Source organism: Fundulus heteroclitus, chromosome 17 (assembly GCF_011125445.2).
Source record: "Fundulus heteroclitus isolate FHET01 chromosome 17, MU-UCD_Fhet_4.1, whole genome shotgun sequence".
Classification (NCBI taxonomy): Eukaryota; Metazoa; Chordata; class Actinopteri; order Cyprinodontiformes; family Fundulidae; genus Fundulus; species Fundulus heteroclitus.
In genome coordinates, this window is record NC_046377.1 from 16365910 (window position 1) to 16381416 (window position 15507).

Consider the following 15507-nt stretch of genomic DNA (forward strand, 5'->3'; position numbering starts at 1 on the left):
GCCAAGCGACCCTGCAGTCCTGAGTTAGTCGGCCGTGCATGTTGCAGAACAGACCTGTAATTATGGGATGTGGCCGCCGGCAGACCACGGCTGCCACGTATGAAAGGAGGGGCGTGCTGGAGGAAAGTGGGGGAGCTCCTCCCTGAGCTGCTCCGAGCAAGTTTGCGTCAGGCAAGCATGATGATCGCTTACAAGACACAAAATGTGTTTAACCCGCGATTAAACGCAGCTGGCTGGTGGAGGGGGTTGCTTTCTGGAATGAAGTGCGAAGCTCTTTATATCTAAGAAGTTTTTACGGGAGTAGAGATGTTAGAAAAGTGCAAGAAGCCTTCTCTCTCTTGCTGTTCTCGGGCGCAAAACCTGCAAAAAATAATATCTGTGTGGCTTTTTAAAGCAGCACAAAGCGTTCATTGTTTCCTTTGGCTTTATGACATTTAATGAGACCCATGCAGAGTATTTTTCAGACATATAGAACGGCCCCCATCCGCATACCTCGACGCAACAAAAAAAAAAAAAAGCCCCGTGGACAGACACGACGCGCTCCCTGATACGCTGCTGCTCCATCCAGAGGGGCCGAACCGGGAGTCCTCTCCATCCACGAACGCACAACCAGCGGCCCTCCTTCCTCCCTCGCTCATTTGGATCCGCGCCTCCGTTGAAAGATGACGAGCAAAAACCGATCGAAGAGCAGCGAGAAGAGCGCAGCGCCCAGCCAGGACGATGCGCCCAAGAAGAGCCAAAAGAGCGGCGGCGGCGGCGCCACCAACGGGGTGAGTGGCCCCGGGCCCCAGGGGCCCCAGGGGCCCCGCTCAGGTAGCTGCCTCGGCCTTCTTGTGACCGCGGTGTTTTATACCGCTATGATCGGGGCTGCGGGGTTTGCGGCGTTTTATTTGCAACAAGTGGTGGAGGAAGTCCGCCAGATCAACGCCGAGCATGCGGAGAGCGCACGGCGCGGCGCAGAGCTGGGTACCAAAATGGAGAGCGTCGTTCAACAGGTGGGTAGAAATAAAAACAACAACAGGAGAATCAATGAAAACATGACTGAAATGCTCCATGAGTGATGGCAGAAGGCCTGTGATAAAAGCAGCCATTGGTCTTGGGTGCGTTTGTTTCAGAGCGTTAAGGTTGGAGACAACTCGGAGGATGAATTCTCTAATCACTGATTTCTAACCCGGAACTGATTATAAAATCTGGACACTATTTGTAAGGATGGAATGAGTCCCTACAGTCTCAAGGGACAAAAACAGAGACACTCAGACCTTTGTGTTTTGAACCAAAGGAAGCTACACCGTGTTGTTAAAAAGTTATAATGGAGACTGCAGATAACAATAAAGAATTTTCCTTTTCTCACATTTCTATTTAATCTAAAAAGTGTAACTTCCCTTTTATGGAACCAACTCCCAGTTGCAGGTCTTTCATGGTATGGCTACAAGGTTTCACTGCACCCAGAGGTGGCAATCTTTGCACATTTTTCATAACTAAATTACCCCCACGCTCAGATTGGAGGGAGTTCATGATAAATGAAGATCAGTTTTCACGCCTCGGCAGAGATTCCCATTTGGAACTGGCTCCGGACTTTGACTGGACCATTCTCACACATTCATGCGCTCAGATCTGAACCAACGGGTTGCTACTCCGCCCGTGCCTTAAGTCATTTGAGGAGATGGCGCGTTCGCATGGAAAGTGTGAGGTTAGTCATCAGCCACACAAATCACCTCTCTGGAAGTAATTAACCTCAACCTTTTCCTCGTTCCTAAAATTGTTCCTAAAATTAAAAGTCCTGTCAGTTCAGCACAACTGTCTTGCGGACAGAATGCATTCGCAGCCATGTTGAGGCCTGACACAATGCTCCACATTTATTGACAAGACTAGTAAAGACGTGAACAAGCCTTAAAATAAATGTAAATGGTGTTCTTACTCTTAAAAAAAAAAAAAAAAGCAAATCTGTTCAATGAGGCCAGAAAATATGCAATTCAATTCAATTTTATTTATATAGCGCCAATTCATGAAACATGTCATCTCAAGGCACTTTACAAAATCAAGTTCAATCATATTATACAGATTGGGTCAGATTATACAGATTGGTCAAAAATGTCCTATATAAGGAAACCAGTTGATTGCATCAAAGTCCCAACAAGCAGCATTCACTCCTGGGGAACCGTAGAGCCACAGGGAGAGTCGTCTGCATTGTCCATGGCTTTGCTGCAATCCCTCATACTGAGCAAGCATGAAGCGACAGTGGGAAGAAAAACTCCCCATTAACGGGAAGGAAAACCTCCAGCAGAACCAGAACCAGGCTCAGTATGAACCGACTGGGGGTTACAGAAGACAGAACAGAGACACAACAAGAGAGACAAAAAAGCACACATTGATCCAGTAATCATTAGATGGTAGTAGCGGGTGATCCGTCTTCTCTGGATGATGAACGCCAGACCAGGTGTACCTACTATGAAGAAAAAGAGAGAGAAAAGAAAGTTAAATATGTTAAATATATTTTAACAAAATTACTGGTGTCACACTAATTGGCAGCCTTGGCAACTTAAAATAAATGTATTGAGTTTTTGAGTTACAATTCACTTTTTAGTATCTATAACATGAAAATAAATTAGGCTTGCTTCCCTTGGCTATTCCTCGAAATAGGCAAAAATTGTGTTTCTAAGTCCAAAAACAGCTACAAGAATAATGCTGCTTGATCGAAACGGGCTCATAATGTGAGAAACAAGACTGGATGAAGACATGATGGTCCCTCCTCCGTACCTCACAGCCGGGATAGTCAACTGGTGGCAAGGGAGTAGAGGTCGACCGATATTTTTTTCCCTGTATCGTATCGGCCGATACCGATTCATTGGCGGATTCAGCAGCCATGCCTTGAGATCACGTGAAGCGCTTACATTAGCACTCCATCTCTGGCCGAGAGCGGCTGCTAATGTTGTAAGACTGGGTGGCAACAACAACAGGATTACATTTTCAACTTTTGATGTTGAAGTGAGCTGCATCTGGGCCTTCGAAAGTCTGTCGCTTTTTTTTTTGTTCTGTGTACCTCTCAATCTGAGGTCTGGAGCTGATTGTTAATATCAGCTGATTTAAATCAATCTATGAGACTCATGTAACATTTGTTATAATTGTCATTTTCATCATGTAAATGGAGGAAGAAAAATATCGGCCTCAAGAATCGGGCCCCAAAAAAATCGGCAGCACATATCGGATACCGGTTAGACTGATGTCAGAATAATCGGTGTCGGTCGATCTCTACAAATGTCACCACGTGGAGATTGATCGGATGTGTAGATTACCTTTTAATGTAATCTAATTTGTTGTTCTTATTTCTTGTGTAATTTGTGTTGTAAAATAACGAGGTTAGATTAAGATTTCTTTATGTTTGAACAAAGCGTTTTATTTTGAAGGGCTCTCATGAGACCTCGAGACTTCCGGTTTTTCTGAGTTGTTGAGAAAGTTAAAAAGAAAACGGTCGACATATTAAAGTGTTAAAAGGTTATTTAAAGATATTAGCTCCTGGCTAAAAGGGCACACGGTTTGTATCGTATTTTGTATCATATTGTGTCCGGTTTTGAGTTATATGTATGTTTTTAAATAAGTAAAGTATGTTGGTGGTATCGAGTGTTAGCTAAGCTAACACGGTAATTTAGCATTGTGCTGATCTATATTTACCTAAGCTAACACGATAATTTGTCTGTTAGGTTTAAAAGACCGTTTATTGGAACGTAATTGTATTTTTACTTTTTTATTTCTTTTAGCTCTTAAGGTAAGTTCATGTGATACTTTCTTTGACCGTTCGAATAAAAAAGGATATGAACCATCAGTAAAAGTTAGACCATCTATTAGCTGGGGACGCTACAGGATGAAACTAACGTTGAGATTTTCAGCAATTAAAAAAAACTCTCCAGATGAAATGCATGGAAAAGCACCTTGTGGCCACTGTCATCTCAAAGGCAGATGACCGTTCATACTGAGCCCGGTTCTGACGGAGGTTTTCCTTCCCGTTAATGGGGAGTTTTTCTTCCCACTGTCGCTTCATGCTTGCTCAGTATGAGGGATTGCAGCAAAGCCATGTACAATGCAGACGACTCTCCCTGTGGCTCTACGCTTCCCCAGGAGTGAATGCTGCTTGTCGGGACTTTGATGCAATCAACTGGTTTCCTTATATAGGACATTTTTGACCAATCTGTATAATCTGACCCAATCTGTATAATATGATTGAACTTGACTTTGTAAAGTGCCTTGAGATGACATGTTTCATGATTTGGCGCTATATAAATAAATTGAATTGAAATTGAATTGTTGAGTACGGCGGAGGATCTGTGATGCTGTGGGCCTTTTTCTCTACCAGAGGCCCTGGGATGCTTTTTGGGCTGCTTCACCGTCGCCTTTTCAACTCTTAAAATACAAAGAGTTTGAATAAAACCTGCCAGAAAATATGTTTTCTGTGAGCGAATAAACCATGACAACTATCATGAGGATGATGATGTGGTTTTTAAAAAAAAAAAAAAGGTTTGGTTAATCTGCTGGACGAGAGTTTTCATTAATGACTGTTTCCGTGTCCCGTCCAGGTGGAGTCTCTGCGAAGCAACGTGGACGGGCTGGAGTCGTCGCTGGGCATCACACGGGTGGAGCTGGAGGCGGCCATGAGCCGCATGAAGCGGGGCGAGGTGGAGACCAGGCGGGTGGAGGAGGCGCTTCAGAAGCTCCAGAATGACCTACTCAGGGACCTCTCAGCGGGCATCAGGGAAGTCAAGGAGGCTCGAGAGGAGGACTTCTCCTCTCTGGAGAAAACCGTGGAGGAGCGCTTGGCTGAGGTGAGCCAGTCCATCTCAGCCAGCGTGGCCGAGTTCGCCGAGGGCCAGGGAGAGGCGCAGCGTCAGCTCGCCGAGCTCAAAGCCCGCCTGGGCGACACCGCCGACCCGTCGCTCATCAAACAGGAGCTCTCCGCCATCGTTGACGCCGTGGCAGAAATGAAAACGGACAGAGAGGCGGCAGACGCCACTTCTGACTCCCTCAGTAAGCAGATAGGGGCCGTGAGGGAGGAGCTCCAGACCCGCACCCAGGAGGTCACCTCCGTGTTCCAGGAGGTGGAATCCACGAGGTCGGCGTTTCAGGACACCGCCAGGAGCCTGAAGGAGTCCCTGTCTGCGGCGCAGGCTGGGCTGCAGGCCCTGGCGGCCCAAACGGCGACCCTGCAGGACGGCTTGGAGCAGGTCGCTGACGCGGCGCGCAGCGCGGAGGAGAGGGCGAAGGCGGCAGCGGCGCAGGCTCAGAAAAGAGCGGAGGATCTAGAGACCAGGGTTACGCTGTCGGAGGACAGAGGCGACTCGCTGTCTGCGTCGCTGTCGGACATCAGCGTCAAGGTGGAGTCTCTGCTCGCCAAGTACGACGGGCACGAGAGCAGTGTGTCGGCCCAGGGCGAGGCCGTGGAGAGAGTCAAACGCGACCTGAAGCAGGAGCTGGAGGCCCTACGAAGCAGCATGGAGGAGCGGAGAGGAGAGCCGACCCAAGCCGCCTCCGAGGGCTCCGGCTCTCTGCGGGCGGAGCTGGAGAGCTTAAGAACGGCGGTGGAAGAAGTGGCGAGCAAAGCGGCGACGCTAGACAGCCACGAGCGGACCATCCGCAGTCTGCAGGAGGCCACCCAGACGCTGGCCGGTTCACCGGGAGGCAGGCGAGACGAAGGACAGAGCGGCCTGCAGGAGCTGCAGGAGAAACTGGCTGCTGTGAGCGAAGCCCAGAGCGAGTTGACCGCAAAGGACTCGGGCGTGGATCAGCACCTGGAGGAGCTGGAGAGGAGACTGACTGCTCTGGAGGACAGGATGTAGAGACGCTGTGCCGCCACGAGGCGTTCGCTGCCTCTCAGGAGAGGCAGACATTCACAACGTCACACCGCAACATCAAAACAGGAGACAGCACTCCACTTTTTTTTTTTACTGCTTTGATGATTTATTTTCCTGAAGTAGATGTCTGATGTCTCGATGTTGCACATCTGGCTAGAACAATAAAAGGAGGGGCTGCTGATCTGTGAGGTCCAACGCCTGCAGGCATTCTGTCCTGTTTCACCTCTGATGTTTGTTTTTCTTAGATCGTTTTTTACTGTTTTTAAAACCTCCAGTTGCAGAAAGAAGATTTTTTTAAGCACTTGTTTTCACTCTTTTTTTCTAGCTAGATTTGTTTTAAGGAATAAAAAAAACAAAAACAATGTTTGACCCTAAGGCTGTGAATTTTTATTTTTAAGGAAATTAAATGAACCAGTTCGCATTTCATGTTGCAGGATTTAATGTGCCAAACTACCAAAAACTAATCCACAGATGTACACTTTGACGTCCGTCCTTTTTATTCCAAAGGAACAACACATGCAGATTTAATCCAGCTCCTTTATTTAATCATCCATTATTAAAATCCAGGGGAACCAGTTGCGTTTAGAAGTCATTTCATTAGTAGACAGAGGCAATCTTTGTAGGTTAACCTTAGCGCAGACGCAGCTGTTCTGTGAAGGCCTCAAGAGGCTATGTGAAACATGGAGTTGGCAGCATCATGCTGTGGGATGCTTTATCAGGGGGTATGGTAGCTGGTAAAAGTTGACAGGATCCTTTTGGAGACTAAAAGAGAAGAAACTGGGTCGGAGGATAACCGTCCAGGAAGAAGACGACCCTTAGATGTACGCACACAACTCAAAAGGTCAAAAACACGGTCACGTCTCAAATTAGAATTAAAATAAGCGGTGAAAATTTAAGTGCAGAGGCCGTTTCAACCCTGTCTGTCAGAGCTTGAGCTATTTTGAAGGGAAGAACAGGCAGAAAACGTACCAACACAAACAGACCTGCAGCTGTAACTGGGAGGAAAGGTGGTTCCAGAACGTTTTCACTCCGGACGCTGAATACAAAAGCATGCTAACTTTTCAGATTTTTTTTTTTTTTTTTTTTAAATCAGAGAAAAAACCTTTGAATATATTTTCTGCCACGTTTTGCATCATGTTGTGTTTGGTCCATCACATAAAATCCCAACACAAATCACTGAAGTTCGTGTTCGAAACGTCATGAAATGCGAAAAAGCTGCAGATAATTAAAGAAGCGTGGTATCGAGACATTGGGTAATATCATTTCAGGTCGATTTTATTTAAGTTAAGGCTTTTGTAGTCCATCTGAGGTGTTTGGAGGCTTATATAACAACATCTGAAGGCATGTGAGTAGATTACAGCCTCATGTTTAGGTCCTTTTCTATTAAAGAATGTTTATTGCAGTAGTTTGACCGGTGATCATCAAATAAAAATAGCTGAGATAACATTCGCTACTTTAGGTTCTGCATCTCTCCGATGTCTGCCACTTCAGCTATCTCACCAAGCTGTTTGGCTGTAACGCTTAGATCTCCCTCCACCGCAGTGAGGTTTAACAAAGTCTGCCGGAGCTCAGCGATCTCTCGCTCTCTCGCTGACAGATCCTCCGCCAGTCGTCCGATCCTGAGCGTCAGGTCGGACACCCGGGGCTCAAAGGCGCCAAAGTCTCGCTTGATGGAAGCCACCTTGGGTTTGAGGTCTGCGGCGAACGTCACCGTCCTCATGAGGCGGGCCCGCCCGCTCGCCAGCTCCCGCAGGCGCTCCGAGATCTGCTCGTCGGCGGCGGCGAGCTCGGGGACGCGCTTGCGGAGCTGCTCCACGGCCTTGGAGTTGCGCTCCGACGCAGAGCGCAGAGCGGAGACGCGGTCGACGCCGCTGGCCAGGACGTCTCCGATGCGCCTCACCATGTTGCGCTCCACCTGGTTGGTCCTGTCCTCCAGCTCCCCGACCTGCGCCAACACGGCGTCCAACTCGGACCGCAGACCGTCCATGCGCCGCACGTCCGTCCTGACCGAGGACACCTGCAGAGAACCAGCACCCACACTGAGTTACTTGGGGGGACATTCTAAAACGCTTAACGTGAAAAAGCTTAAAAGCTTAACGTGGCTTAAGGTAGGAAAACAACGAGGAATCATCACCAAATTTCTCATGGCCATATCTTGTCATGAAGACTTAAGCCTGTCAAAAAATAAATAAATAAACCGAAATCCAACGATTATAGAAGATATCTCACATTAACGTTTTCTTCTTCATTGGCGCCTATATATGGCGAGAAGAAGGCTTAACGTGGTTTAATGTACCTAATCAACGATCAATGATCACCAAATTTCTCTTTCATATTGCTCCTCATAAGCACATGATAAAACTGACAAAATGTCAAACCCAAAGTCCAATTATTATGGACGTTATCTAACATTAAGCGTTTCTGCTTTCATATAGCCAGCCTCTATGCCTATGAAATACTTAATGTCATATAACGTCAGTAATAATTGGACTTTGGGTTCGATTTCTTGACAGTTTTAAGTGGTTATGATAAGCAATATATGAGAGAAATCTGGTGATCACTGAGCGTTGTTTAAGTACATCAAACCACGTTAAGCTTTTTTCTTTTAATATAAGCCTCAATGAAGCAGCAACACTTAATGTCAGATAACTTCCATAATAATTGGACTTCGGTTTCGATTTTTTGATAGTTTCATGTGCTTATGAGGAGCAATATATGAGATAAATTTGGTGATCACTGAGCGTTGTTTAGGTACATTGAATTGCGTTAAGCATTTTCCTTTCAATAGGCCTCAATGAAGCAGAAACGCTTAATGTTAGATAACGTCCATAATAATTGGACTTTGGGTTTGACATTTTGACAGTTTTATGTGCTTATTAGGAGCAATATGAAAGAGAAATTTGGTGATCATTGATCGTTGATTAGGTACATTAAACCCAGTGTTGTATAAAGTACTGAAATCTCGGAGTCAAGTAAAAGTATAGGTATCTCTCCAAAATATGACTTTGGTAAAAGTCCAAGTCACTGACTGAAATTTTACTTGAGTAAAAGTCTTAAAGTTTCTAAAATGTCTTGTACTTAAGTATGAAAATTACTGTAAAAATAGATGTACTCAAGTAATGTAATAAAAAGTAAAAAGTAAAACAAAGCAAATGCAGTTTGAATAACGATTTTTTACATTTTGGTAAACTTTGAAGGTCAAATTCACTTAAAATAATATATACAACCAAGTGCAGGAGAAATTTAGACCAAGTTTAGACAGAAAATACAACCTTTTTGTAAGCATTCAGTTTTTCTTCTTCAAGTAAGGTCGGTGCTATACAAATTGCGTGCGTCTCTCTCTTATTTGTAATGAGTAACTAAACCAAACATTGACAATGTATCGGAGTAAAAGTATGCAATTAAGTTTGAAAATATAGTGAAGTAAAAGTGAAAGTTATCAAAAAAAATTATACTCAAGAAAAGTATAAAGTACTCCAAAATATACTTAAGTACAGTAGTGAAGTATTTATACTTTGTTACTATACAACACTGATTAAACCACGTTAAGCCTTTTTCTCGCCATAGGCGCCAATGAAGAAGAAAACGTTAATGTGAGATATCTTCTATAATCGTTGGATTTCGGTTTATTTATTTTTTTTTGACAGGCTTAAGTCTTCATGACAAGATATGGCCATGAGAAATTTGGTGATGATTCCTCGTTGTTTTCCTACCTTAAGCCACGTTAAGCTTTTAAGCATTTTCACGTTAAGCGTTTTAGAATGTCCCCCTTAAGGAATATAACGAAGATTTGAAACTTCTGCACACAGGCTGGCGTGAAAACGTCGCGCACCTTGCCGGCGAAGTCCCTGGTGATGGCCGAGGTGCGCGCTTCGATTTGCGCCACCGCCTCTCTCAGCGACGTCATGCTGCCCTGAAGCTGCGCTCGTTTCTGGCTCAGCCCAGACGCCCAGTCCTGCAGCCGGACCACGTCCTGCTCCAGAGCCTGCAGGCCAGGCTGCAGCTTCCCACGCTCAGCCCCCAGAGCCGCCAGCGTCTGCCGGACGGCTTCACACTGAAACGGGAGGCACAGGTTATCCAGCGGGGATTTTTGCATGTTTAAAAAAGGGAGAAAAGTGGACGAAAGTTTTATTTAAATTTTAAAAAAAGTCGTTTTATTGATTGGTTTCAGTGTTTAAAAATAAATGGAAAATAACACGACCTCTGTATTGCTGATATTAAATGTCGTCTCAGTGCCAGGAACCAGTTACACTGCAAAAAGGGAACTAAAAGTAAGTCAAATTTTCTTAGAATTAGTATGTTTTTCACTGATTTGAGCAGCTAAAAAAAAGACTATTTGCCGATGGAATGAGAATTTCCACGCCTAAAATAGGATAATTAGATATCATGTGTAGGAGCCTGAATGAACATTTTGTGATTTTCTTTGTATGCATTATGGGTAATGTTTTGTGTTTAGTTTTCTTGTTAAATTTATTTGTTTGTTGAAATTATTAGATATTATTGGTAATTAATATTAATTTGGGGAATTTGAATATTTAACCATTGTGGACATTTTGTTATTATTTGTATTACTTTTTGGTTTAAGGATGCATACGTGTCACCTTTGAAGGATGATGCATCATGGGAGTTTGGGGTTTTTGGTTGTGGATCTGACAGAGTGGAGCCAAATGGTTTTTTGACCTCTGTCGCCCTCATATTTTGTATGTTTGGCACCATTTTTTGTTTTTTGTTTTTCCCCCCATCTATTCACTAAAACGTTTTTAAATGCAATAACGTCTCCTTGGATTTTTTTTGGACCAATCATCTGGACAACTTGGTGGGATTTTTGAGGGCGCAGCGAGTCAGGCCGGCTGCACTTGTTTTTGAACTTTACATCCTGCATTTGAAATAAGATGATAGGGATGAATTGTTCTTATTTTAAAGTACAAAAATCTTATTCCATTGGCAGATAGAATGATTTACCAGCTCGAATCAAAGAAAAATACACTTATTTCAAGAGGATTTTACCTACGTTTAGTTCCCTTTTTGCAGTGTAGCGTACAGTAACAATGGGGGTAATGACTTCTCTGGTTTTATTTCTGAGGTAAAATAAAAAAATAAAAAAAAACACTGGACCTAACTAAAAACCCACAAGACAAAGCAAAGAAATCATTCATTAATGTCATTATTCAGTTCAGACTGTCCGTTTAGCTCATCCTCCAGCCACGGCTCATCCTCTTCATCTTTCCATTCCTCCTCCTCCTCCTCCTCCTCCAAAGTGCCAGGGTCCCTCTGGGTCTCCTCCCTGGTTCCCCTCAGCACCAGGGTGAGCTCCTGGACCGCCTCCTTGACCACGGAGAGCTCGTCCTTCATCCTCAGGATGCTGTTCTGGGCCTGCAGCGTGTCCAGCTCCCGCCTCATCTCCAGGATCTGGTTCAGAGCTTTCAGCATGCTGTCCTCGGTACCGAACACCTGCAGCGTCACCTCCTCCAGCCTCCTCTCCGCCCCGCTCAGATCCCCGCTCAGCTTCAGGATGGAGCGCACCGCCTCCTCCACCTGCGGCAGGTGCTCCTCGCACTGCTGCGCGCGCGGGACGTACTCCTGGAGCTCGGAGCGCAGCTCGGCCTCCCTCCTGGTCAGGCTGCCCATCTGCTCCTGCAGCTTCTGGATCTGCCGGGTGTTCCAGTCCAGCTGCTCCTGCGCCCGCTGGACGTCCTCCTCCTCCGTGCGCTCCAGAACCCGGGCATTCCTCTTCGTGCTGTCCTCGAGCTCCTCCAGCCGCTTCGCCAGCGCGCGCGCCCGCTGCTCGGCCTCGTTCACCCGCTCCGTGGCCCCGCCGTGGGCCTCCCGGGTCTCCGCCTTCAGCGCCGCCAGGTCGGAGGAGACGGCGGCCAGCCGCTCCTGCCAGGTCTCCGTCACGTTGAGGAAGCGGGCGTTGACCGCCTGCAGGTCGCGGGAGGCGGAGTTCTCGTCGTCCTGCATCGCCACGACGACGCCGTGGAGCGCGGAGATGTCCCGCTGGAGTCTGGCCGCGGTGGAGGCGGCAGCGCGCGCCTCCTGGAGGTCGGCCTCGGACGCAGCGAGCTGCAGCCGCAACACAAAAGAGGAGCGCTGTTTCTGTGGAGCTCTGTGACCCTTTGACTCGTTTTTTGTTTTTTTTAGACAAACGACGGGCCTCGTCGTCCGCTTTCTGTACTGCACACTTAAAATAACACAACGTCTGCATATAGTCCGGCTTGCACGTGTTTTAAAGATTGAGAAAAAGTTTGTTTTCCGGCTCTGCGTCTTTAGTTTGAATCTCTTATGACTGGGAAAGATAATTAAAATTTACCAACAAAGACTGAAAAGTACGTACATGATTAATCTATATAAAAAAGGACCATTAAGCAAACAGATACATGAGATCTAGCCTCCTTAATGACAAAGCTAACACCCGTTTACCTTGCGTTCATAGATAACAGATTTAAATACTCAGTTCCCCTAAATAAACTGAAAAAAACATTAATTACATCATGATTAAACATTATTTCAGTGGGTTTAGGATGGGTTTAGTAGCTTTGTGCTAATATTTCAAAGTAACTAAGTGACCTTAGAAGGGGGGCCCAGTCATAAGGACAGCACTGCATAAACAGACTAAACTTAACTAAAATTAAGTTACAATTTTCTTGAAATTACTGTATTTGTACTTTATTTGAGTAGGCAAAAAAGATAATCTGCCAATGGAATAAGAATTTTCCACTTGAAATAGGAAGAAGTCATCTCCATAAACTTATTTTAAGTGCATTATATCTAATTATCTTATTTTAGGGGTAAAATTACTCCTTCCATTGGCAGATAATCTTATTTACCTGCACAAATCAAGGACAGATACACTAATTTCAGGAAGTGTAGAAAACAGCGGCTTCGGGCCTTCACACCAGCAGGGGGGCCCTAAGACTGCTAGAACTATATCAGAAGTTTGGCTGTCAAATAAACTATAAAAACATCAGTATCACTCGTACAAAAGGAACGTTTATTTGTTAACTTTCATCCGTTGGTTCCCTTGTAAGAACTCGTGAACAACAATAGTTTTTATAAATACAAACGTGGGGAAAAAAAAGACATTCTTTGAAAAGTTTCCAACGTACAAACAAAAGCTATTTTACAGAATTTATGCAACACAGATTAAAATATAATTAAAAGTATTATGTTATGCTTCGCCTGCCACGACTATAATAATGTGATGAATGCATCGTTTTTATTTTCATATTTAAAGCTTTTGCGCACAGCAGAGTTTGTCTTCAAACCGGTTTTAAAAAGTGAAAAGATATCTAAATATCTTATTTAGTGTCTTAGCTGACACTAAATAAGAGATGTGGTTATGCATGGCAGTACATCCATTCCAAGCATCTAAAGAGAAGATAACCGATGTATATGGAAGTCACTAAAGTTTTTTAAACTACTAAATGTTTATTACAAAATTACATGTTCTCTGTCTGACTTTTTCCACTGAGTAAATTTTATTCATCTATGTATAATTAACCAAAGGGATCTGTGTTAATGGGCAGATTTTGGCAGCTGGACAAATCAAATTTACCTAAGTAGATAAATAATATTTTAAATAAAAAAAAGAACCTGCTTCAATTACACATTTTTACTTCTATTTGTTCTTTTAATGTGTCTCAAGGGTTGATAAACATATAGCCAAATGTGACTGGTTTAATTGAGTTTTCCCATTAGTTGAGGGAAACATGTTATTATTGACACTCTTAGGACAAAATGACCAAAACTGCAAGGGTATAAAATGGCGAAACTAGCAGCACATATGAAAATGTTATTTTAGAGAAACTGTGTTTTTGGCTTTTAGTTATTATAGTGTATGCAACGTGTGTCTCAGGAGCTGCAGTGGCTCTTAGTAACATTGACAAGACATTTTAAAGAATTGGGCAATAGTTTGCATGTAGTGGTAACATATTAGCCTTTTACATCAATAGTGTAAGAAATATATTTGTGAGTTTTTTTTTAAACTTCTTTTGTCTCTGACATGATTTTCTTTAAAATTTGAACGACCCACTGAATAAAATGTATTTGTTCCCTTGTATGTAAAAGTTTTTTAAAAGCTATTAAATAAAATACATTTTCTTCTTTATCTTAAAAAGCAAAACGAATATTCTATCGTAGATTTGGGAGAAAAAAAATAGTTTTGAAGGGTCTTGTAGTGTTTATGGTGCTTAAAAAATAAATAGTTTAACTTGTCCGAACAGGTAAAAGCGTCTTGGCTCACAAGAGGATAACCAGCTAGCCCCTTATTCATGTGTGACGTTCTGTGAGAAGCATATCTGCCCCCTAGTGGCCTGGAGGACCTAAGCAGCTGCATAGTTTGCAATTACTAGCCTCGAGTTAAATTGTCCTAATATTTTTAATTATTTTAAATATATGTATTTAACTTTGGGCCATTTTGAGGCTTTAACCTTAGCCTCAACGTGTCTCCACCCTCACCTTCTTGGACACTTGAACCATCTCTTCCTCCATGTCCAACAGGCTGGACGTTTTCCTTTGCAGAGCCCTGTACTTTTCTTCCATGAGAGAAAACCTCTCGTTTTGTTGCAACACCGCCCTGAAACACAGGAAAAAAGAAGCACTCAGCGGAGAAACAACGCACCCCCAAAAAAAAGGAGATTAAAAAACTACAAATGTGTTAATTTACCAGCTGAGAACTCCGCTGACTGCCAGCGACAGTAAACACACCAAAGCTTTCAGGTCTGGACCGGAGGACGTTTTAGTTTTAGCTGCTCCGCGGTTCTCCCCGTCTTCCGTTTTCGCTTTTTGCCTTTCATCCTGGCCGTTTGTGGGACATCCTGAATTTTGCAGGTTTTCGTCGTTCTGCTTTAGAATATGCGTTTTCTTTCTCTGTTTAATCTCCGCAGGCATTTTAACAAAAACAAGCAGCTTGTTACCCGTCTTCACTTTGCAAAAAATACAGCCGGTTATTCACTGTGTCACATATAGAAGCAAGTTATCGTCCTTAAAAAGAAGTTCATAATGAATTAAGCAATAAATAGGACGGAGATTAGCTAAAATTACCGCTACATAACTCTCACTGTTCCCTGGAAAAGTGCCGCCTTCACGGAGAATTGGAGAATCTAAACCAAACTATGTACAACCTGTACTAAAACCGTACAACTACTATATTGGTAGTTGTTGAAGTCTTCTGGCTTTACCCTAAATCAGACCCAGCTATTCCGTACCAAGTTTAAAATATATCTTGCGGTTATATTGTACGTGCACAAACAACAGTGTACAGTGCTGAAAGTTCCGACAGCGCAGGAAGTTCCTTGAACGCAGCACCAAAGCCACGTTGGCGAGAGGATCGAGAAGGGATCTGCTCTGAATCTCAGGATTTATTTGAATATTTTAGGTAAAAGGAAATTAAAATATTTTGCCATCAGTTTTGTTGAGGATTAAATAAATAATCTACCACCTAAATTAAGATTTCAAGCACTTTTTTCGTGACATGTCTGTTTTGTTCATTTTTGTTTCTTTCTTCTTTTGCACAATAATTTATTATTCACTATTGTTAATTAACTTGCAAAACTTAATTTCCCTCTGGGATAAATAAAGTATTTTTAAATTCAATTGAACTGCAGAGATAAATGTAGAGAAAACAAAGGGTCGCAAATCAAATTCTTTACATAAGGCTTTATATCAT

At 43.7% G+C, this 15507-nt stretch overlaps 2 protein-coding genes across 3 annotated transcripts; one reads left to right on the forward strand and one right to left on the reverse strand.

Annotated features, from left to right (window-relative positions):
* The first annotated feature begins 552 nt into the window (after positions 1-552).
* ckap4 (cytoskeleton associated protein 4) lies at positions 553-6159 on the forward strand. The gene is made up of 2 exons (XM_012869693.3): positions 553-995; positions 4569-6159. Exons 1-2 carry the CDS (start codon positions 663-665, stop codon positions 5823-5825), a joined length of 1590 nt encoding a protein of 529 aa, XP_012725147.2. The 5' UTR covers positions 553-662; the 3' UTR covers positions 5826-6159.
* A 973-nt stretch (positions 6160-7132) lies between these two features.
* Positions 7133-14944, reverse strand: LOC105931145 (IKBKB interacting protein). 2 transcript variants are annotated; one of them, XM_021320129.2, is made up of 4 exons: positions 14506-14943; positions 14298-14415; positions 9673-9894; positions 7133-7857 (listed from the first exon to the last, which is right to left on the reverse strand). In XM_021320129.2, exons 1-4 carry the CDS (start codon positions 14727-14729, stop codon positions 7291-7293), a joined length of 1131 nt encoding a protein of 376 aa, XP_021175804.2. In that variant the 5' UTR covers positions 14730-14943; the 3' UTR covers positions 7133-7290. The 2 variants fall into 2 exon arrangements, with proteins under 2 accessions (XP_021175804.2, XP_021175803.2); XM_021320128.2 differs by lacking the exons at positions 7133-7857; positions 9673-9894 and adding an exon at positions 10005-11903 and having other exon boundaries at positions 14506-14944.
* Between the last annotated feature and the right edge of the window lie 563 nt (positions 14945-15507).

What these genes read in the sequence shown, in the direction of transcription:
- ckap4 (XM_012869693.3), top strand. Translation starts at nt 663, where the DNA reads ATGACGAGCAAAAACCGATCGAAGAGCAGCGAGAAGAGCGCAGCGCCC. An exon ending in TGGAGAGCGTCGTTCAACAG is followed by an intron (nt 996 to 4,568) that starts GTGGGTAGAAAT and finishes TGTCCCGTCCAG; the next exon opens with GTGGAGTCTCTGCGAAGCAA.
- LOC105931145 (XM_021320128.2), bottom strand. Translation starts at nt 14,729, where the DNA reads ATGCCTGCGGAGATTAAACAGAGAAAGAAAACGCATATTCTAAAGCAG. An exon ending in GTCAGCGGAGTTCTCAGCTG is followed by an intron (nt 14,416 to 14,505) that starts GTAAATTAACAC and finishes CCTGTGTTTCAG; the next exon opens with GGCGGTGTTGCAACAAAACG. An exon ending in TGGTTCAAGTGTCCAAGAAG is followed by an intron (nt 11,904 to 14,297) that starts GTGAGGGTGGAG and finishes TTGCGGCTGCAG; the next exon opens with CTCGCTGCGTCCGAGGCCGA.